Genomic DNA, 22,079 nt, shown 5'->3' with positions numbered 1-22,079 from the left:
AAACAGCACCACACTTCAGATAATGGTTAACGGTCCAGCCCTCAACAGCTCTACGTCAATTATGGGGTTTCATCATATGCCATTTCCATGGAAATCCCTCGCCATAAAAGACGATGTCGCTATAACTCCTATGAAAATGTTCAAAAAGTGCTCAAACTTCACATGTGTGCTAACAGTCCAGCCGTGAAGACATCTACGGTAGAGTTTTGAGATTTCTTCAAATGCCGTTGCCATGGCAACACAATGCTCGCCATGCAACACGGTTTTCTCATAACTTCAGTGAAAATTATTGACTCAAAATTGAGCTCTGATCCAAACTATGAAGCTGTGTGCAAAAGGGGACACCAGCGCTTGTACTGTCTTAGGAAATTGTCCTATTTTAACATTGACAAAACCATGATGATTATGTTTTATCGTGCTTTTATCGAGTCAATTCTGTCTTTTTCACTAATGTCATGGTTTGGTAACCTGACTTTTAAAGAGCAGAAACTCTCTGAGTCAGATCATAAAGTGGTCCAGCAGACTGATAGGTGAACCACAGCTAAACCTGGAGACCCTGTACCTCAGGCAGTTACAGCGGTTATCCAGCTCCATATTAGACGATGACTCGTGTGCCTTGGCAGTCTCAGAAGCTTCTTCCTTCGGGCCGGAGGTTACTTGTCCCAAGGAGTAGAACGAAGCGGTATAAAAACAGTTTTATCCCAGCAGCTATTGCACAAATTAACACATCATAGGAGCATCACACAGATGCCTATTTTTATTTATTTATTTAATTTTGAATTTTGAATGTCCATGTTTGTACTAGTGTTTTCCTTCTTAAAATGTTTTTTAAATATTTTGAGATTTGGTTGAGCAGGGTGTACTTTTACTAGTCCTTTATTAGAGATGTGTCTGTTGTTTGTGTTTTTTTTAGTGTCAGGATGGAACCCTTGTCTTTTTCTCTGCGAACAGAATCTACCTACGGGTACAAATAAATAACCTGAACCTGAACCTGAATGCTCCAAATGGCCCAAAACTTCACAGGTCTGGTAATGATGCAGCCAACAACGCATCTAAGCGTATTATGGGATGTCATCAAATGCCGTTGGCATGGCGACAGATCATTCACCATCAAGTTAGTTCAAAAGTTTGCAGTTCAAATATTCTGCTGCTTTTCCAAGCCTTTTTACTTTCTTTTCTTCTCTCATCACACATTCAAGCCCTGAGTGTTCATGTATCATTCAATCTAAATTCTTCACTTTCTTCTTACACCTTACATTTCAGCATAGCAGTTTAGCTTCAGCATAAAGCATTCTCACTAGCAATTTCTTCAGAAATTGCATTCTCTAGTTAGTAATATTGCTCTAACAATAAGACAATGAGTTTATCTGTCGCTCATCCAGAGGTGTTATTAATGACATAAAGAAAATATATATTATATCCCAATGGGGGTTGAGTATTAAAGGGTGCCTGTTTTGATTGTTATCTCATTTTACATTTTTGAACAGTAAATGAACAATGTATCTTGCCTTATGCAAAAAGAAATGACTGCCCATACTTTCCGTTTGGTAATTACAAATACTAGCAATTTCCAAATGTACCTAATCTGACATTATTACTTTTACCAATAATGGTGTCACTTTTAATAACTTTTTGTTTCCCACAGAAGCACATAAAGTAAATTATTTTGGTTGTTTTCATGATCAGAATGCTTAAAAGCACCCGAGGCTGTACTTCACTTCACCTCTGTAGAGAATTATAGTGTCTTTCATCTCTTTGCTAACTTGTTTGTCATCGACTTAAAATAAATATTAGTGCTGCCTCAAAGTGGCCAACGCATAAGTTGTTGCAGAGTTAATAATAGAAAATATCTATAAATTAGTCTTGAGGCTAATATTTTAAGCTACTTGGACATAGGCCTCCTCCTACTGTAGTCTTCTGTCCCACACACAGACTGCCCCCCTGAGTCCAATCTCTGCTTGCTTTTCATCCAACATTTAACCTGCCAACTCCAAACTAACACGCCAAGCCAAAATCTATAGGAAACTGCTATGCCATTTTACTACAACGCATTTGACATATCCATCAGGTCCATGTAATGCAGCTAGTCTCTGCAGCTAGTGCCTTTTTTGACATTTTCTGATGCTCAACAGTGATTCACAGAGAAATCTTTCCTGTAAAGTGGCTGTGACACAGCCTCACAACTGACAGGAGCCCCAATCCTCCAAGCAGCCTCAGTGCATGTTGTGTTGAACAATGGGCACGACTCTCACTTTAACTCGACCAGAACGTCCTGCTCTCTTATTGTGCCTATGGCTTTTTTCTTGCCCCAGCTGCAGTCCTAGAGTGTCAGCTCAGGCCATTTGCTTGGGTAAAATAATGTTTTTGTAAAATACGGGAAATCAATATTTGGAAGTGTGTCTTAGAAGGTTCCTCTTAAACATCCAGGCAGTTTCCACCTTCTCCAGGTTGAGGGGAAATGACAGAAAAATGTAAAAACTGAAAGTATTTGTTCATGTACCTACGCTAACGTGTTGACACATCTCCCTCTTTCCCTCTCCAGCTACTCACCCTGCTGCACGTGAACAGCAACCAGTGTTTGGACATGCCGTCAGAGGAGGACAAGATGGTCCCCACCCTGAAAGACTGCAACGGCAGCCGCTCTCAGCAGTGGCTGCTCCGAAACATGACCCTGAGTGTCTGACCCCTGTCTCACCTTCCCCCCCCTGCTGCTCTGCCCTTATCCTAACCAGCCATGGCTCTCCTCACCCCCGCCAGGTGGCTCCTACCACAACACAACATACGCCTCTTCCTGTATAAACAAATACAGAGATCCAGGCATCAGCGGCTTATCTTCCATTATGGGGTCGTTTCCTTTCACAGCTAGCCGCAGGTGTCAGAGAAGCTGCACCTGCCGGTAAGGCGACATGACGAGCCACGACTTTGGAGACCTCATCAGGTCCAAGCCGGGAGAAAAGCTGTGTGAGGTCTGTGCATGGAGAACATTTGCGTCAAAGCACTCACACTGTGTCAAGACAGCTGCTAGCCTTGGGTCCACTGTGCTGCTCAGACTTAGCTTAGCTGTTGGACCAAAACAGAAATAGAAAAGCATTTAAAACAAGAATCTAGCAAGGCACGTCTCTCTGATGCACTGTAAATGAAATGACCTTCCTTGTGCTTTGTTCAAGACTGTTTCCATGACTGCTGCTCATTCTCTCTTCATATCAGTGTCTGAGGTACATTCAATAACAGAACGTGATGTGGTTTATAGAGCCGGGACCAATACTGGATTTGAGGAGTTGAAACCTATCTTGATATTTGAGGGTTAAAGAATCCAATAATGCCGTTGTGCATTAATATTTGGTTTTAAAGTCGAGCTGAAATTTGAATTCTCATCGTGATGCAAGGACATTACATCATATAACTATATAAGGATACTACAGCTTTTGTGTATATTTTTTCATTTTATAAAAAGAGGTAAATATTCTGGGGACATACATTTGTAGAAATATTGCGTAGCTTGCAGGCTCTGGACGGGTGTGTCCCACGACAGCTGGGCACTGACATTTGAGGGCCGGTATCACACCTTCAGCATCCATGGGTGTGAGGAACTTCATAATTGTTTTTTTCAAAGAAGTTAAAAGTCAAACGAACACAAAGGATACATTTAAAAACAGTATTATTTTAGTTTGACTTTAAACTAATGAAAAAAACGTTTTTTCAGCATCCTTAAATTAGGTTATCTACTAAACAAACAAGGTTTACTTATCAGTGCTCTCTAGTGTGCATTACTAAAATACCTCAAACATATCTTTTGAATTTCATACCCCGATTTCCTCTTATAAGCTGTCAAATAGGCGTATAATAACATATGGGTGATTAGCTGATATCGGAGCCTTTTTTGGTGTTTCCTATAAGATAAGAAAAACCTTTTTTTCCATTACATTACATGACATCTGGCAACATAGTATAAAACAGGCAGTAAGAGTCAGATCAAAATACCTTAGGTGAATCTCTTAAAATTACAAAAATTATTAAGCTTAAGATTTTTAAACCGTCTTAAATTTAAGAGAATGCAACACAAGTGTAGCTATAACATCCTCCCAGGTTAATCAAAAGGTTCAATTTAAGTGAAATGGGAACCACAATATGAAGATGTGAAGCAGCACTTTGGGTTGGTTCGAAGTACATTAATTAAGAGTACAGTATTAGAGACTCTGCTATGAGTAGGATATACATAATTGTTTTTTGACTGAATGTAAATTTCCCCTAAATGGTAACGACTGAGTTCTGAAACACTGTAACGACTCTGTGTTATCACAGCTATCTGGGAATGTCATTACTAAAGTTTTCAGATTCCTGCTCCCAAAATCCTGAGGAATCATGATGTCTTGGAGCAGGATAGTTGCGTGTGCCTTTAGAAAGTTGTTTCAGTTATTGGATCATTTGTTTCAGAAAACATTTGATTTACTTTGGTGATTAAACAAAAAGAATGTCAAATATTTTTCTTAATTTCTTGCAAAAATTGATATTAAATAACTGTCATATCTCATGAATACGTCACCTTCATATTAATGCTCGATCAATAATTTAGTAAAAGTATAGTCAAAACGTTTAAAATGTGCAAATGTAGTTTTTCACTACATTTTTGATAAGGATCAGGCAACAAATGCTATTGTATAATACTGTTAACATGTTTCTATCACCATTGTTGTTGTTGTTGTTGTACATACAGAACCAATTATTTTTCTAAGATACGGTTAAACTTGAACACTCCTCTGAGAAAAAAAAATTGAATGGTTCAAAGATCACAAGGTATTGCTGTGCTTTATTTGGAGTATGGTAATAAAAAAACAGTGCTTACCTATCGAAATTGCGGTGTGTTTTGGAAATAATGGTCGGACTACCAAAGCCAAATCCTCAGACCACCTGAAGGGCGTCAGGCAAACGGACATGAGGGGTCACCTAATGGGGAAATACTATCAATGCTGTTCGAATACTGAGTCTTTGCCAAGTACCTGCTTGGCATCTAGACTAAAATTCAATCAACTCTTTTAGATTACACGGATACATTTATTGTTTTTCATTATCTCAAAGTGCATGGTGTTAAAATAGGACTGTATTGTTTCAATGTACTGGTTGCAAAGTGATGTTACCTGTTTGTACATTTTGCCTTTTTGTAAAAAAAGACTTAACATAGATTTTTTCATTAATATCAGTTTCAAGCAGGCACGTCTCACTAAATACATGAGTTGTTTAATAAACCTTGTTCTTGAAGCTTTTAAGACCCCGTAAATCTCATTACCAGTTTTGAGTGTGGGGTTTTTTATAGGTTATTAATTGCAGCCTCTCCTCCATGGTTAACCTTAATAGTAGCATACAAAACAACTACATTGTATAAGATGCTACCTTCCCCTTTTGTTCAGTATTTGTAAAGGTACTGGCCATTGCCAGCTAATGAAGGTTCTTCTGAGACATTATAATGTACATGTTATTGAGGAAGGCATGACCTTTCATACTCTGGCTTTGTTCAAATGTAAGAGGCATAATTCTCTTGAATGCAGGACACTGCCGCCCTTCTTGGTTACTGTTGCTATAGGTCTTTCAAGCTTTTGCAATTGACAGGTCAATAAGGTGTTTTTTTTTTATGTCAGTGAGAGGTATTTGAAGGGAAATAATAGCACCTTTCTGTAATAAAAGATCTGAAATATCAGATGCAAAAAGGCAGAAAAGGACTCCAATTTCCATTTAATACTATAATGTTTAGTTGAGTATTGTTAATGAAGTGGACATTTAAATTGAGGGGAAAGCCTGCTGGTGCCAATGCAAGCCTCCTTCTCTAAACTAAAAAGTCCAAAACCCTAATATTTAACAAATAATAAAGGCCAAAAAGAAAAAGGCACGCATATTCAGACTAATATTTGTTATTGTTGCTTGGTAAATGACTTTATGTGTTGATTAATTTCTCTCCATGGATGATTGATTGAAGGCACATTTTGACATTTAGAGAAAAAACATTCTTGCCGGGAACTAACATGTCTGTAGGCCTACTGTACCTACAATGTCAAATTACAAGCCACAACTGATTAGCTTAGTTAAGCATAAAGATGGGCAACAGCTGTAACACCTTGCCTCTGTTAAAATCCATGCTGTGAAAAAATTGATATTGCAAAGGTTATATTTTTTCTTTCTAACCTGTACTAAAACCTAAAACCAAGTGTGAAACAACACATTCCGGTCTTTAAGCAGAGCTAACTTGTTTCTTAAAATGACGACTTTTAATATTTAATCAAATATAAACACTACATAAAAGTAAGTATATACTATAATATAATATTATGTCATTTGTTTGGTTTATGGTAAATATATAGAAGCATTTTTTTCACAACAGAGAAGTGTTATTATCATAATAACTCATTATATAAAGTGTTCATTGTTTTCTGTTTTTTTGCCACCTCACTAATGCTTTTCAATAAACGTTTGTAATGCTCACCAAGGTAGCCATTGCAGAGGTATATTAATAGTTGCTGTGGAGCCGACAACACACGAGTGTCTCTCCACACTCTCAGCAGGGGCCCTGTCTCACACCTGTAGGAAGCTAAACCCAGGCTTGTTAACTGGGCCTGGGAGGATAAGATAGTGGGTCTGCAGCTGGGCCAGGGGAATCCATTAACGGGTGAGATGCTTTAAAATAACAGCCCTAATGGAGACCTTATCTGTGGCTTACTGTGGGTCACTGTGGCTCTCAAAGGTTCAATCAAAGGTTCCAGAGCTTCCCACCAGGGAGGCTGCACAATTCGAGACGCCAGTAGCCTATATAGCAGTACTATAATAGTAGGACTAATTTAAGCTCAGAAACAGTAGTTATCCGTGTACAAATATATTGTATCCCCAGAGACTCAAAACCATTACGCGCTCTATTATTCCCTATTTTATTCAGTTCAACTACAAATATTTCTAAAACTATTGGTTTCAAATGATGTTTTGTTTTTCTCCAAATTAATCATAGGGTCTGTAGACGCTGTATTGTATGTACGAAAGTCTTCTCTTAGCAGTTGTCTTTTACTAAGTCCTAATAAATTAACCCCATGAGGTTAAGGAATAGTGTTTAGAAAATAAATAGAACATGATTTTTTTTTGACTATTTGTCTGCAACCTTAGTTTAGTTTCACCTTACTCAGGTGTTGGGCCTAGATATTGACACTGGAATCTTAATTGACATGGAAACTGTATTGTTTTGCTATCGGCACTTTTGTATTTTGTTGAATTTGATTTAATTAATCTTCTGGTATGTTTTCACACACAATAGCAACTATAATATTTATTTGGTTACAATGAAAAGCTCACACAGGCACTTGGGGCAGCTCAGGGGTCCTACAGGTGAGACGCAGAATCGGCAGACGATTCACTCAAGACCGAGCCCACAAAATGAGGCTACGTTGCAGTGTTACTGTATTCACTGAGTAAAAGTGGTTAAAACGTGTGAAAATAATGACACAGATGTATAATGAACGTGTAAATGTAACAATGCAGATATAAGATTTACGTGTGTTTGTTATGTTAGTTTTACCAGCTAAATGAAGAGTGTGTCGTGTGAAGCTACCACCTACCACATGTAGATTGCTAAATTATCAAGTTGTGTATTACAGCAGTAAGTCGTAGTTCATTGTTTTTTGCGGGTTATTGCAAACGGACATTTTGATATGTTATGTTTTAAAGGGCCCATGTCATGCTTTTCCGGTTATTACCCGTCCCCTTGTGTGTTATGAAGGTTTTTATGCATGTAAACGGTCTGCAGAGTCCAAAACCCTCAAAGTACACCCTGTAGCGAGTAAAACTAACACAGACTATGCTGCCCCAAAACGCCTCATTGGAGATTTCTCATTTTCCATTGTTTACTTCCTGGGTACTGTGACATGTGAATACCCAGAGGCCACACCCTCTGCCAGCATTTCACGAAACAAAGCTTCACAAACCTTTCAGCTGTTCATGCCGGATATGTAAAGCGTAGGGCACTGAAGAGCGATGCTGTTCCTACTTTGTTTGGACCAGCGGGAGATTCAGGTACACAACCTGTAAGTATTCATTGTTGTTTGTGTATTTATGATGTTTAAAACAAACAAGGTATCTACCACGACTGTTTAAATGGGTAAACGTTTTTCGGGCTGCTAAGTTGGGATCTCGGAGAAATGCTCTCCGCAGACCCATTCACACAGCGTTATAAACCTTTTTCTTACTCAATATCAAGCCACACTTATTGTTTTTACTTCGGCTGTGAGTGTTTGTGTATGCTCAGGATGAGTTTTGCTTGTTCTCGCGGTATCGCCGACCCGGAAGCCTGTCTGCTCCTCGCAGCAGATCGCAGCAACGAGCCTCGCAACGTCCCGACCAAACAGAGCACACTGGGCTCACGGGGGGGGGGCGCAGGAGCTCCAACAAGCTGTTTAGGCAAGGCCGTAACCATGGAGTCAACATTGGGGGCGACCAAAAATGTGATCAAAATTTGAATACTAATTTCCTGCCATTCTAAAGGCAAATATATAAAAATTCACTACATACACATGGGATACTTTAAAACCTGTTAAACCCCATGCCCCCGCCCATGGGGGCAAAAAACAACAATATTCACGAAACTGTGCCTCGGGCATGGGCGTAGGAAGTATCCTCAATGTGTGGACAGGTGGTGGACCTCACCTCCTCTAGGGGGGTCCGGGGGCATGCTCCTCCGGGAAGATTTTTTTTTAAATGTTGAAGTTAAATGCATCAATCTGGTGCACTTTGAGAGCAACATTAAGAGATCTATGGATACATCTCTCAATATCAAACAGAACTGTAAACAGATTGACTTTTTCTTTATGCATATTTTACAAATCACTCCCCTAGCTACTATTCCTGCAGCTAGTTAGCTACTATTCCTGAAAAGTTCGGTTTTAACATCAGAACTACAAGTTATTTACACAAAGAAGCTAAACCGCAGGGTTCTGTAACATTACCATACGAAATAAAAATAATATAGTTTAGGGCTAACTAGAAAAAGATACCAGAACTGAAGCTGGACTCGGACGTGCGACAGCGAATTACACCCCCCGGGTACAAAATAAAGGTATGCATAAACAAACAAAGGCGGAACCAATTTACATGTGAAAAGAATATATCATTTTGGTGAAGTTCACAATAACGGAAAATAAAGATGTTCAAGTATACAAATAGCCCATATAAAAAAGTCATAGCATAGCAATTTTATTTTAATTTTTTTATATCAGTTAGGCTATATATTGGGGGGGGGGGACATTTTGAGCGTATCTGAATATTGGGCGGGATGTCCCCCCCCCCCAATATATTGCAGTTGTATTCAACAAATGTTCACATTTCCCCCTGTTGCTCCTATGCAGTACAACTCTTAAGAACATCGCAGCAAGAATAGAACACCCCTGGTGGTTATGTGATTGTCTCTCTAACCTGTTTCCATTAGACCATCATGACAAAAAACTCTTTAGAGTTTCGTGCCTAGACTTCAAATACGATACTATACATTTGCCATGCTATTTCTCCACTGTGACTCCGGTCAACCCGTCTCCTTCAGCTCAACATATGGGGTTCCATCAACTAAGTGAATCCAATAATAGGTAGAGGCAGACTGGGGGGAAGCAAGGGGGATAATCAACCCTGTGGATGTGCCTTTTCTTCTTGCTCGAGACCAAAGGAAAAATCCAGAGCTTAATTGTTGAGGGGACCTGAAGTTCCACAGCGTCGGCTTTGAAAATCAACTTTAATTAGATATGGTTTGAGGCTAGTATCTCAGTAGGGGTCAAATCTTCTGCCATCCGAGGCATACTCCCAAACAGAGTAATGCACAGCACCTGTGCTAAATGTGCAGAGCCGAGAAAGGTCTGATATGCTGGCAATCTCTTGAATATTTTTGATTGATCTGCCGGCGGAAGTGCCTCAAACAAGCTTTTCCTGTGTGATAATCTCCTTTTAGCAACACAATCAGTGATTAGGAGGAGGGGCCCTGCTGCTTTCAGCAGTAATTGTGTAGTAATCAATCATCAATCTCCAGGAGCTCTTCTACAAAACGCTCCTGTTTTGGTGCTATTTTTGACCTGAGACAACAAATAAGGTTCCCTCTTAAGCTGTGGAAATACAAAAGAGAAGAATACACCAGAACATTACTTCCATTAGATTTTTACACATAATGTGTGTCTGTCATCATTCCTCATCTAACATGACTGCGGCTGTATCATATCAGATGTTAAGGTTAAACGCTGCTAATCATTTAGTCGCTGAATAACAGTTGTAATGTTTTTTGATTGCCACAAGATGCTGACAATCTCATATGGTCTTTAGAGCTTCCATATTTTGACCCAATGTTATTCCTCTTCGAGTCACTGGTTTGGAGTTGCTGCCTTGCACATCCACCACATGGCTTCACTTTATATGCCAAGCATGGATGAGAGCCTGTTAGTGCCTCAGCATCCAGTGGGACCCATGTTAAGACCTAATCTGTGCGGGGAGAAAATCATAGTTCATGTCTTTCATGATAAGATTGTTTGTTTAAAATACAAAAAATCAATATTGTATCAGCAAAATAAGATTACAGAGACATTTTTCGGAGGATGTGGTACATTTGTGTGGGGAAATAAAAGGACAAATCCATCAAAGCTGAGGCGGTTTTCCCTGCTCTGCCTCTGATTGTAGAGATTATAAATGAAGATGGAAAATTACAGCAGATTGTCTGAAGTGATTGTCTAATCTTTCTTGACGATGACCTCAAGTGCTACCCAAGCTGATTCAGAGAGGAGGGCAAATGCATCTACTGTCCTACATCGGTCTGATTAGATTAATAAATCAATCCCATCCCAGACCGCCTGTTGGGCTATTTTTATAAAATGGGTTACAGAAGATCATCAAAGTATTTCTGATCATTGACTAACGGATGCTTGACATGCGCTGGTGCAAGAAGTGCAAAACACGTAATGGCGATGATGGAAGATGGTGTTTTGTGGTGGAAAAAGCTGTCGAGTTGTAGAAATAAAATGTACTGCTCTTTCAAATGTAGCTGCTAGAAAATAAGAACTAATCTGCATATATTTCAATTTAGTGCACCGTGTTACACATCAGCTGCCTCCTGGTATGTGACAAGAACATGACCGGACCCTAACCTCTTTCTTGTATTCAGCTGTCAGTGACAAAGTCTGTGTGTGGAGCAGACTTACAAACGTGTTTCTGTGGGGATGAGAGTTTTTGATTAATGGTTTGTATAAGGGTTCCTTATGCTGATCTGATGTTGTTGTTTAGTGTATGGTATATTTTACTTTATAAATCATGAAAAAACTAGGCTTGAAAATAAAATAAACAAACATTCATTTATTTTGCAACCAGGTCTGTTGCACATATTTTGCTTTTGTATCAAATGACGGACTTATATTTTGTTTTCCGTTACCACGATTGGGTCCAACATGATCACACATTTGAACACATGTTTGTTTACTCATTTAAACATCCTCCTCTTCCTGTGGCGAACATCTTCTACTTACACATTTTTAGGGGGGCACACACTGCTTTTAGAAGCAATGGGTATCTTTACCCTTTACTGACATTTTATATGAGAACAGTAATCAATTACTGAAGAAAGAAATCATTACGATAACTATTATCTTTCACACGCAATCAACAGATTACTCCATTAAGGTAAAAGCATTGGGTATATATATTTTTTTAACAACAGATTTCTATTTTTCTCTGTGCTCCAATCAGGATTGAGCTATTAGAAGCTATTGGCATTGGTGGATCGTTTGGTCACTCTCAGTCCAATGTAATATCAAGAGGCAAGTAATCCAATTAGCTGACATTTTGAGTGTTGAAATAGCATGATGTTTGTTTGTTTGAACAAATAGTTGTTTTTGTTCATTCAAAAATATTTGTTATTAAAAAAAACTTTGATTTAAAGTTTTAGGGACATTCAGACTGAAGAAAACTAGACATATGCATAAGATAGTGTCTTCACACACTCCACTGTTTTCTTAGAAGTTAATTGCAATTTTCAAGTTGTGGGGGAAACTTTTGTTTCGATGACTATATCTCTGAAATACAGCAATTAAAAAATCTGTGCTGGCTGGCTAGAAAGAGGTGGTGGTTGCTCCTCCTGCCTCGTGTGTCTGAGAGACAGCGTGTGAGCCTGGGTAACCAGTCCAAACTAATAGCCTTATTTTTTCTCTGCAAATATGTGAATAGCCTTTTCCTCCTAATGAGGGCCAGAATGCATGGAGGGTGACCTGTGTTACTCTTCACTTATTATAAAAGCACAGAGGCCTGCAGAAGCTAATGTTCACCTGGCAATTATGACGGCCTGCTGATGGGGAAATCTTTCCCTGCCTTCCCCCTCCATAGGACTGAACCACAGTGCCTCGCAGACAACAGTTGGAGGCACATCAACGTTGCACAGCACTGACATGTAAGCGCTCATTTGGAAACGGTTATGTCAGGCCTTGGTGTCATTTTTTAGAAGCTATACCATTTGTACAGTACAGCATACCGGGCTTAGACTGGTTATGGAATACCATAATGGGATAAACCACAGGGAGCTGCAGGATAATAGGAGAGGTAGATTGTGCCTGGAATAGAGTGACTCAACAGCATATTGATCCCTATGAGCTCAGACAATGGATCCCAAAACGGTTGGGAAAATATCAACGAACTGCGGTAGACATTAACAGTGTATCTTGTAAAAAATCAGCAGATGCCCCACGACATGACAGCAGAGTGTAAATATGTATGAAGTATATTCACATGACATTGTGTATGATGCAAGTAACATGTATGGGCGAGTTGATTCAGAAGTAAGGGTGTTTCATGTATTTCTTTGTCCCCTGAATGTACTCTTTATCCAAAGATAATTACCCAGATGTACCCCCAAAACTGCTCGGTTGCTTAGACACCTTGTTCAAAACTGACCGCCAAAAATATTTAAATAAAATAGATTTTGAATTTCAAAGCTGCAGTCATTAGTGTCTTTGTGATTGGTTGGTAATTGTGCCTTTATCAGGGAGACATAATGCCTATCCAAATTACATCTCGATGTAATGGAAAGAAAGATAATTGCAAAGGGGTGTGGAGAGACTGAGGGAAAGAGGTGGTGGTATGTTGCTCCTCCTACCTCGTGTGTCTGAGAGACAGCGTGTGAGGCTGGGTAACTATGGTGTGGGTGTATTCCTCCGTGGCCATGATCTCGGTAATGCGACGAGTGAATTTTGCGATGTATCCTTGTTGCAGCTCTTTGTCCCCCCTGAGATTTCATACAGTTTGAATGTCAGCAGCATTCCTGCAGCACTTGTTGCTCTGTTAAGATATTTTTGTATGTGTCATTCCGCAAAGAAGGTGAAGTCACCCATGGGATGAAAGCGGGGTCATCATCAGAGGCTGTTAGAACAGGTGTCAAAGACAGCTGGTAAACAAAGGTGCATTTATAAATGTCCACTACAGATGGAAAGACTTTGTTTGAACTGAATTGGAGACGATAAAAGGGGAATAATAGAAATACATATGTTCAAAATTATTAAATTAGGATGCATCAAAGCAGTGGCATTGCAACATTGTGATAAAGGTTTAAAATACACTATTTTGCACATCCACCACATGGCTCTATTATTTGTATTATTACCGTTTTTATAATTGTCTTTATTTGATAATGCAACACATAGTCAGATGCCTGTTTATTGTCTTGTTAAAAGCTAAATGTGGTGTCCAGTGTCATTAGTTGAAAGCAATCATGACATTGGCTGCAGTTCAACATATTTGATCATCAAAAACTGTCAAATCAGGCGAACCCTTTCCCTCCTCCTCCAAATTGTCTGTCTTTTTACTGTTGTACCACTAGGCAACAGTGAGTGCATAACTGGAAACGTGGAAGTGCGCAGGAACCGCTCACAAATCGACAGGAAAGAAGGATCTAAGCAGCCAAAGGAGCATCTGGTGGATCTCTACCATTGAACCATGAGAATCCAGCCGACATTTAACTAAGAGAACGGAAAAGGTGCCTGAAAAGAGCCTGGCAAACAGCGTCGATGCGCGCAGCCAAAAATGACGACAGTGGGACAGTGATTTTCTTCCTCCATCTCGTCATTTTTTACACTCATATGCTTGGATGCAATTCCTCTCCTATGTATACAGATCAAAAAGGAAGTGCTGGAAACCGAACAATCTCCAACACAGACGCAAGTGCGCACGGAGACGTTTCATCCTGGGAACAGTTTTCAGAGAATAATTACGCAGAGATATTGCTGTTTTATGGGCCGTTTAAGGATTTTGAACTTTCAAGTGAAAACTTACTCTGTGAGTACAGTTTTGATCAGGTCGATATAGCCCCAACCTTCACGGGCGATGAGTAATCCACGACGCAGCAACTGATAAACCTGTACAACCTGGACTGCGACTGGCGCGTTTGGATACCTTATCCCGTGCGTCGCCTATTTTTTTTGCATATGGCTTATTTTTCGGGGTTCGTAAACTACTCATATAATATTGATATTTCATGGCTGTAGAGTGTAGCAACAGTAGCGTGTGGCGAAAAAGGACGGTGCAAGACTAACCGGGGAGAAAACAGCGCACTTTTATCGCCTTATTTCCAAAGAGGAGACATTGCGCACGGGCAATAACGACTGCAGCAACTCGCCTACAACCCAGACTTTTTTTTATATCATTGAATCCTTTGTTGTTTCTTTCGCTGCTGTCATCGTAGTATGTCTGCACTCCGAAAGAAATTTGGGGACGATTATCAGGTAGTGAACACCTCATCTAGCGGGTCTGGATTCAATCAGCCTCCCCCAGAGAAAAAGAGGAAGAGGCAGCGGTTCGTGGACAAGAACGGGCGATGTAACGTCCAGCATGGGAACCTGGGTGGTGAAACCAGCAGATACCTCTCAGACTTATTCACAACACTAGTAGATCTGAAATGGCGCTGGAATCTATTTATTTTCATCCTCACCTACACAGTCGCTTGGCTCTTCATGGCCTCTATGTGGTGGTGCATCGCATACATCCGAGGAGACCTCAATAGAGCCCACAATGACAAGTACACTCCATGTGTGGCCAATGTCTATAACTTTCCCTCAGCCTTTCTCTTCTTCATAGAGACCGAGGCCACGATAGGATATGGCTACAGATACATCACAGACAAATGTCCCGAGGGGATCATTCTCTTTCTTTTCCAGTCGATCCTCGGATCGATCGTCGATGCCTTCTTGATCGGCTGCATGTTTATCAAGATGTCTCAGCCAAAGAAAAGGGCCGAGACTTTGATGTTTAGTGAACATGCTGCCATATCTATGCGAGATGGAAAACTAACTCTCATGTTCAGGGTCGGCAACCTGCGTAACAGCCATATGGTTTCTGCACAGATCCGCTGCAAATTGCTGAAAGTAAGTCATGCTACATTTAGTTGGCCGGCAGCGAATGTAGTTCTATTCCAATTGTTTGTCATGGCCAAGTCCATGTTTTTTATTTTTAGAAAACTGATGCTTAAAGGCCTACACACTGGCATTTAAACCTGCTCTAACAGGAAGTCATGATGCATTTATCAGACAAAGCTTCATAGACCACAATGATACAAAAGATAGACCATTACCTATGCTTGACCAAAGCACAGAAGACCACTTATTCATTTTTACAATGTGCATATTTTGCATAACTAATTGCAGAATATAATCCATTAAATATGCCAAGAGGTCTTAATGTCCCTTTACCAGATCTTGAGAAGAACCTTTTGTTCATACAATTATTTTAAACTGTTTAAAAGTGACAGTGTGTTACAATCTTGGGTAACTGGCTGCTGTGCCTTATTAGAATAATTAAATGTATGGTTAACCCTGCTGTCCAACACCTGGTTATTAAAACGTCAATCATAAATCTATAAGTTATTTTTTTGTAATGCTTTACAAAACAAAGATTCACCAATTATCATGCTTTCATATGCAGTAGGGATTAAATGTAAGCTCTCACAAAGTTCAAGGTAAGTATACAATCGGTTGACCAAATACTGTAGCCATTTTAGCAAATTATTATTTTATTTTCTCATAAAGATTGTAGTTTACGTCCTAACAGAGCTGCTGAGTATAAGGCTAGTCCAGCAGTATCAAGAAATAAATTAAACCAGTTGATGTTGTGTTTTGTTTAAAATATGACACATTTTAGGTCCCAGCGTTACATCACATAACATGCTGATATATGTTCTTGCTGTATAGATGCCTCTTTAGATTTCATTTGAAAAACGTATAGCAATTTTTTCCGTTCTGATGAGACTGATGATTGGTTCCTCAGATTGCATATACAATGTGAACAGCTCCACCAAAGGCTCTTGATGTGCTGTAGATAAGTCTGTCTTTCCCCTTCCTTCCCCCACCAAACATCTCTGTCTCTGTCTCTTCCTGTACGCTTCCTTAGTCTCGCCAGACGCCCGAGGGCGAGTTTCTTCCGCTGGATCAGTTGGAGCTGGACGTGGGTTTCAGCACTGGGGCAGACCAGCTCTTCCTCGTCTCACCACTCACGATCTGCCATGTGATTGACACCAAAAGCCCCTTCTACGACCTCTCCCAAAGGTCCATGCAAACGGAGCAGTTTGAAATTGTGGTGATACTAGAAGGAATAGTAGAGACTACAGGTGAGTAACCACCAACATGGATTTTAATTACAGGCCTGCTGTTGGAAATGTGAGCTTGTTATCCTGCATGTTGTGGCCGCAGGCTAAATGCACAATTGCTGAAGATATTTTTGAGCTGCTTCAATATCTATTCCTGCAACACATCTCATAAATAATATTGAGCTCTATCATAGGTGTTAATAGCTGACATCCAAAGACTTGATATTGACCCCTTTATTGCATTTTATTGATTTGTGCTTCTGCGACAAGGTTGTAATGGCAGTGTTAGCATAATCCATCAAAGATAATTGTTTGAAATCCATACAGTAAAACACCTTCTGGGTTTTTAAAAAAAGAGAGCCAAGTTTTAAGTTAAAAAGGAGCCATTGAACACTTTCAAACTCCAGCAGGGTCAGTTAAAGGTTATGTATATTTTATTTTTCTCATCCGAAACATTTCCATTCTTATGCCTTTGTGCCGGTATAGCACTTACCTGGTGGCGGGTATTCTCAGAGGGGATACTAATTTGCTTTCTAAGGTCCCTTTGGAATTAGGGAATTCCATTTCCACAGGATGAGTTATGCCTTGAGTAAAATTCACCGCTCTGGTCATTTTGAATTCAACCGTTTATTTGACACAGCTGATGTAGTGTGAGGAGACCCCCTTCGGTGTCTTAAAGTGAACAGAGGAGCCGTTCTGATAGGCTGGTTCGGAGGAAAACAGCATATGGAGATGTGACAGGGAGGCTGACACTGCAGGCAGCAATTAACAGAGATACTCAGTTCCTAATAGATCATTTAGTGTAGTTTATTAAAGTCTCTCTTTAGCTGAGAAGTATCTGACATCCTGATTCTTCAGTTTACGACAGGCATCAGTTATGTCACTCGGATACGACTTGATACATTCTTAAGCATGCGCACATTGATGATAATTACAGTATACAGTATCAATACATTCTGGGCATAGCGTTAGATGAGGTATATTCAACAACATTTGGCTGATCACTGTTTGAACATGTTTTAATTCAAATCATTCCCAGTCAGCATGTTTTTATGAGTAATTGTAATCGTGCTACTGTGCTTTGGTTTTTATATGTAAGCATATTCAGAGTTATCATTATATTGTTGGCAGGTATTAATATTATTACTGTCACAGATGAGTCACTGTATCATATGTAAGAGTCAAAATCTCAGTTTGAATTACAATGGTGGGGTTTCATGTTGTGGGATTGTTATACTTACAGTTTTACTTTACAGACATTTCTGCTCGGAGGCTGATGTCGAAACAATCTGTGGTTAAAAATGTATGTACAGTGAAAGTCTAAATCCTCAGACGCTTTCATTTCTGGCCAATGTAACTCTGTTTCCATGGCAACCTCTCCTTGACTATTCAGGATTGCAGCACTGCACCTAAACTTAGGTTGTTCATTCCTATGATATAGGAATCATAAAACAATTTCAGTAATAAAACAGGCCAACATGAGATGCTGAACATGAAATGAAATTTCTTTCTTGACAACATCGCCTGGTATTAAGGGGGATCTCTTTTGAAATATGAAAAGCACACGGAGGCGTTACTGTACCACGAAGTGCTCGCTAGAACAGGTGTTAAAGCAGAGAAAGGAAAATATGAAATATTTATAAGGCTTGGTGTTTACTAGTGAATAAGCTGCCCACATCTAGATTGTTGTTGTTTATTATATGTATGGCAAGTTAAAATACTCTCCTCTTCAGATGAAAAGTCCAGAGTCATGGGCTATTTTTCCTTCCTAAAAACAGACAGAATGATGTACATAGTAACTTATTTCTTCTTGAGATGACTCAAATATATTTTGGACTGTGATTTTTTTCGTCATGCACAAAAACAGATTAGTGTGTCTCTTGGTACGTAGGAGCTAAGGATCGTTATATTCTAGCTGTAACCTCTGACAACCTCTTCATTGTATACAAAAGGTATGCGCTCTTCCTTATTCCTTTTGAATAGGAGCCCAAGGTGTTTCTAATCACCACCTCGGTATGATGCACCTTCCAAATGAGACATGTAGGAAGTCTGGTAGCAGCATATTTTCATCTGGAGTAAGGCCAGTTGTGGCTTTGTGGGATTGAGCTCGCTTTCTAACGTGGCTGTGCGGGAGATGTTTTGCTGCTGAGGATAAATTGGCTTTACATCACAAATTTAAATCTGTAAAAAAACAAGTGCCAACTAGATTCTACAGTTACACATTTGGTTCTGTTACTTTCTATTTTCTTTTTGAGATATTTATGATAAACACATGTCCACAAGGTATCTCATTAATAAGCAACTTGTGAGCAATGTAATGCTGGGAAAAATGTTATCAACATAATGCAAAACAGGAAACCTCATTGTCAGCTTTAGCAAAACTGGACAATATCTGAAACAAATGCATTATTTAAATTATTCAAAAAGTATGTTGAACAAAACGGTACAGCCTGTGTTAACCACAGATATTATTAGGCGTCTAAATCCATTGACTTTAAGACTAGGGAAGTGCAAATCTGCTAATTTATTCCTGCAGCACTGTCAGGCCACAATTAGGCTCAGCAGATGCATTAAATATTGTGCAACGAGCGACAGACTGGGTGAAAGTAACCACAGAACCCCCAGTGGTTGTGCACACATCAAACGTGTCATTTTGATTAATTATTCTGCACATCAACAGGCGTGTCCAAACTTCTCGCTCCGCTCATAGCTGCCTCAAAACCGTCCGTTCCTGACAGTCTTTCACTTGGTGTCTCCGTCCCAAACACCGGGTTACCGGGGTAACGGCTGCTTGTGTAATTGTTTTATAAACAAGGTTTTTTCTCCTGTGACATTTTAAAATATGTGGAAAATAATTCACAAGCAAACTGGTTTATAATGACATATCAATAGTGGTAATTTTCACCGTACCACTACACAGCTTAATGATGACCTGTCTTTGATTCTGCCCATTCAAAGCTACAACAAATCTTAAGATTATTAAGAAATTAGGGAAAGTGTCCCATAAACACCATTCATACTGTTCAACCCTACAAAGGCTTAAAAACCAAGCCAGAGGCAATCTGTTCATCAGTGGAGCGGATTCTTGAGAACCCAAAATAAACTGTAGCTGCCACAAACAGACGTTGAGGTTCCTCTATCCAGGAAACCAATCGTGTAGCGCAACTACAATTCATCTCTTCTCAATGTTGGGCTTTTACATAATGCAGTTACACCACAACACTCCTATCTGAATTATGCAGCTCTGTGTGCTAAAGATCGAATGTGTATTTATATAATTTAATACCAGGCAGAGGAGATAAATAACAACTAACAAAACAAGCGGATGATTTATTTAATTGGGAACTCATTTATATTAGAGCAGAAAGAGGTCGGACAGCACATTAGTATATTCCTGAAATGTGTTATAGTGTTGGGGATCTAACATGGTTGCAGATTTTGCACAAGCGTTTTTAAATTCACTCATTAGCTACAAAAACAATAATTCATGAGCGTAAACTGTATAATCAGCATAAAGCTATTTTTCTTACTGTGACTTTCATGCAAATGTGTGTATCATTATCCTTCTTGTTAATGCAGAAATGCTGCAAATACGTTTTTTTTTTCTTAGTTTTACTTTACTTCAGTCTTTTAGGTGACACAGCACATTTTTAATGAAGGCAAACGCTCTCCGCTTACTGAACTTACTAATAATTCCCCATGTTTGTAGATGATTTAGCACTGGATGCATGTTGTAAACGAAACACAGCGTGATATTTCTTGATTTGATTGTGAGGAAAATGATGGCAAAAAAAAACGAAAAGGGATCCGTCTGCAATAAAGTCTTCTGTTGTTTCTGATTGTTTTGAAAGATTTGTCAGCCCCCGCCTATTCATATACTGCTACAATGCTTTCCTATAATTCATCGCTATAGAATAAATAATAGAATATCCCAGCTCACAGCTCATTTTAAATGAGTGTGGGTGGCAGGGGGTTAGTTGCGTATAGACTGGATCAACTGGTAATGTTTATTCATGTGTGCAAAATGCAGTACTGTATGTGAGTAGAGAGCACAGATTTGAATAATGAAATGCATACCTGTACACTCAATATTCAAAACTTTGCAGCTGCATCTTTTTAATGAAGTCTGTGTTACGACCTGTGTGATATTAAAGAAGCAGACAGTATTACATTTTGAATTCATATGCATTGATGTATAGAGATTGGTTGATGATACAAATATATTCATACTTAATAAAAAAAGGCATTAGGGAGACTACTGCTAGTTGAGATCAATAAAAGTAATTAACTGACCTAACAACAACTCTGTTATATATTATCAAATTACTAGTAATAATTGCTTTGATGCAGACTCTGTCTAGTAGTAAAGCCAGCCAGCATATTAATTGGAAACATCTCTTTCTCGTGATTAGCAGCAGAGCCAATGTCATGGCCCGATCTGAGTTTTATCATCGGCAACAGTAATTGAAATGAAAATGGAGAGCTTTCTGATGCGCCCGAGGCCTAACAGTTTCAATCATACGAGTATGAGGCTGTAACCTCGGACGTCTTGGGTCACCTGACACCAGAGCCCCAGAGATCAGGCAAACACCGGCACAAGTGAACCCCGGATATGAGCCATGGCTTTGACTTCCTGTGGAGAAACTGACCATGATTCACTCTGAGTCATTACACCAACAGCTCTCCTCTCTCGCTGGTGTCGCGCTCCCTGACGCAGCCCTGCAGGTCAAAGGGTTAAATTGGTTTCAGTGGGGAAGTCAACGCTGAGAGCGGGAGTTTCCAATTAACTCTAATGTGCTCAGGGTGAGAACTCAGGAGAGAAGAGGCTGTCCCCGCTGAGCTCCACCTGTGTTGCGATAAGCCACGTGCTGGATGTCTTATTAAAATGTATGTCATGCTTTTGGTTCATTTGCCTTCATCAACAAGACATTTGCCACTACCTGCCTTAAATATTTCAGCATGACAAATATGGCTAATGTTTGCAGTGTCACAAAGAGGTGTATGGATACATATGGACCTGAATACAATATTATGTTAACCTTCGAGGTAAAGTACATAATATCTAAAAGGCTAAACTTTTAGCTGTAATGGAATAATTTTATATTCTGTTGCATTTACTTGAGTCAATTATCTGAATACTTCTTTCACTATTAGGTTTTTACATATGTCATTATTGGATTTCTCTGTAAAAGCAGAATGAATAGATTAATTGATAGAGGCTTGGCAATTCCAGAACCTGAAGCTTTATATTATCTAATGCAATCTATTGTAATAGTCCATCAAAATTAGTATGTTCCACTTCATGGGACAGACTATAACAGAGGTGTTGGTTCTACCAACTCCGGAATATCCATCATGGTGTTGTAATATAATGTAGTAGACATTATACTAAATATATTTTACATTGGGGTTATATTGACAAAATAACTCAATTGATTAAAGAACAAGAACAACCCCCCCCCCCCCC

At 39.4% G+C, this 22,079-nt stretch overlaps 2 protein-coding genes across 3 annotated transcripts in view; both read left to right on the top strand.

The window, feature by feature from the left end:
* The window catches only part of galnt13 (polypeptide N-acetylgalactosaminyltransferase 13), a 46,288-nt gene extending 39,932 nt beyond the window's left edge, over window positions 1-6,356 (top strand). For both annotated transcript variants that reach the window (XM_010795813.1, XM_010795812.1), the window contains exon 11: window positions 2,543-6,356. In XM_010795813.1, the coding sequence (XP_010794115.1) occupies window positions 2,543-2,683 (141 nt within the window). In that variant the 3' untranslated portion in view covers window positions 2,684-6,356. The remainder of the gene's footprint in view (window positions 1-2,542) is intronic.
* A 7,507-nt stretch (window positions 6,357-13,863) lies between these two features.
* LOC104966614 (G protein-activated inward rectifier potassium channel 1) lies at window positions 13,864-16,641 on the top strand. Its single transcript, XM_010795810.1, has 2 exons — window positions 13,864-15,395; window positions 16,417-16,641. Exons 1-2 carry the CDS (start codon window positions 14,718-14,720, stop codon window positions 16,639-16,641), a joined length of 903 nt encoding a protein of 300 aa, XP_010794112.1. The 5' UTR covers window positions 13,864-14,717.
* Window positions 16,642-22,079: the final 5,438 nt, after the last annotated feature.

Source organism: Notothenia coriiceps, unplaced genomic scaffold (assembly GCF_000735185.1).
Source record: "Notothenia coriiceps isolate Sejong01 unplaced genomic scaffold, NC01 NC01_scaffold00037250, whole genome shotgun sequence".
NCBI classification, from domain to species: domain Eukaryota; kingdom Metazoa; phylum Chordata; class Actinopteri; order Perciformes; family Nototheniidae; genus Notothenia; species Notothenia coriiceps.
The sequence above is the reverse complement of the archived record's forward strand: the minus strand, read 5'-3'. Positions and strand labels throughout refer to the sequence as shown.

Coding starts and splice junctions, on each gene's coding strand:
- LOC104966614 (XM_010795810.1), top strand. CDS start 14,718: ATGTCTGCACTCCGAAAGAAATTTGGGGACGATTATCAGGTAGTGAAC. Junction 15,396..16,416: donor TCCGCTGCAAATTGCTGAAA/GTAAGTCATGCT, acceptor ACGCTTCCTTAG/TCTCGCCAGACGCCCGAGGG.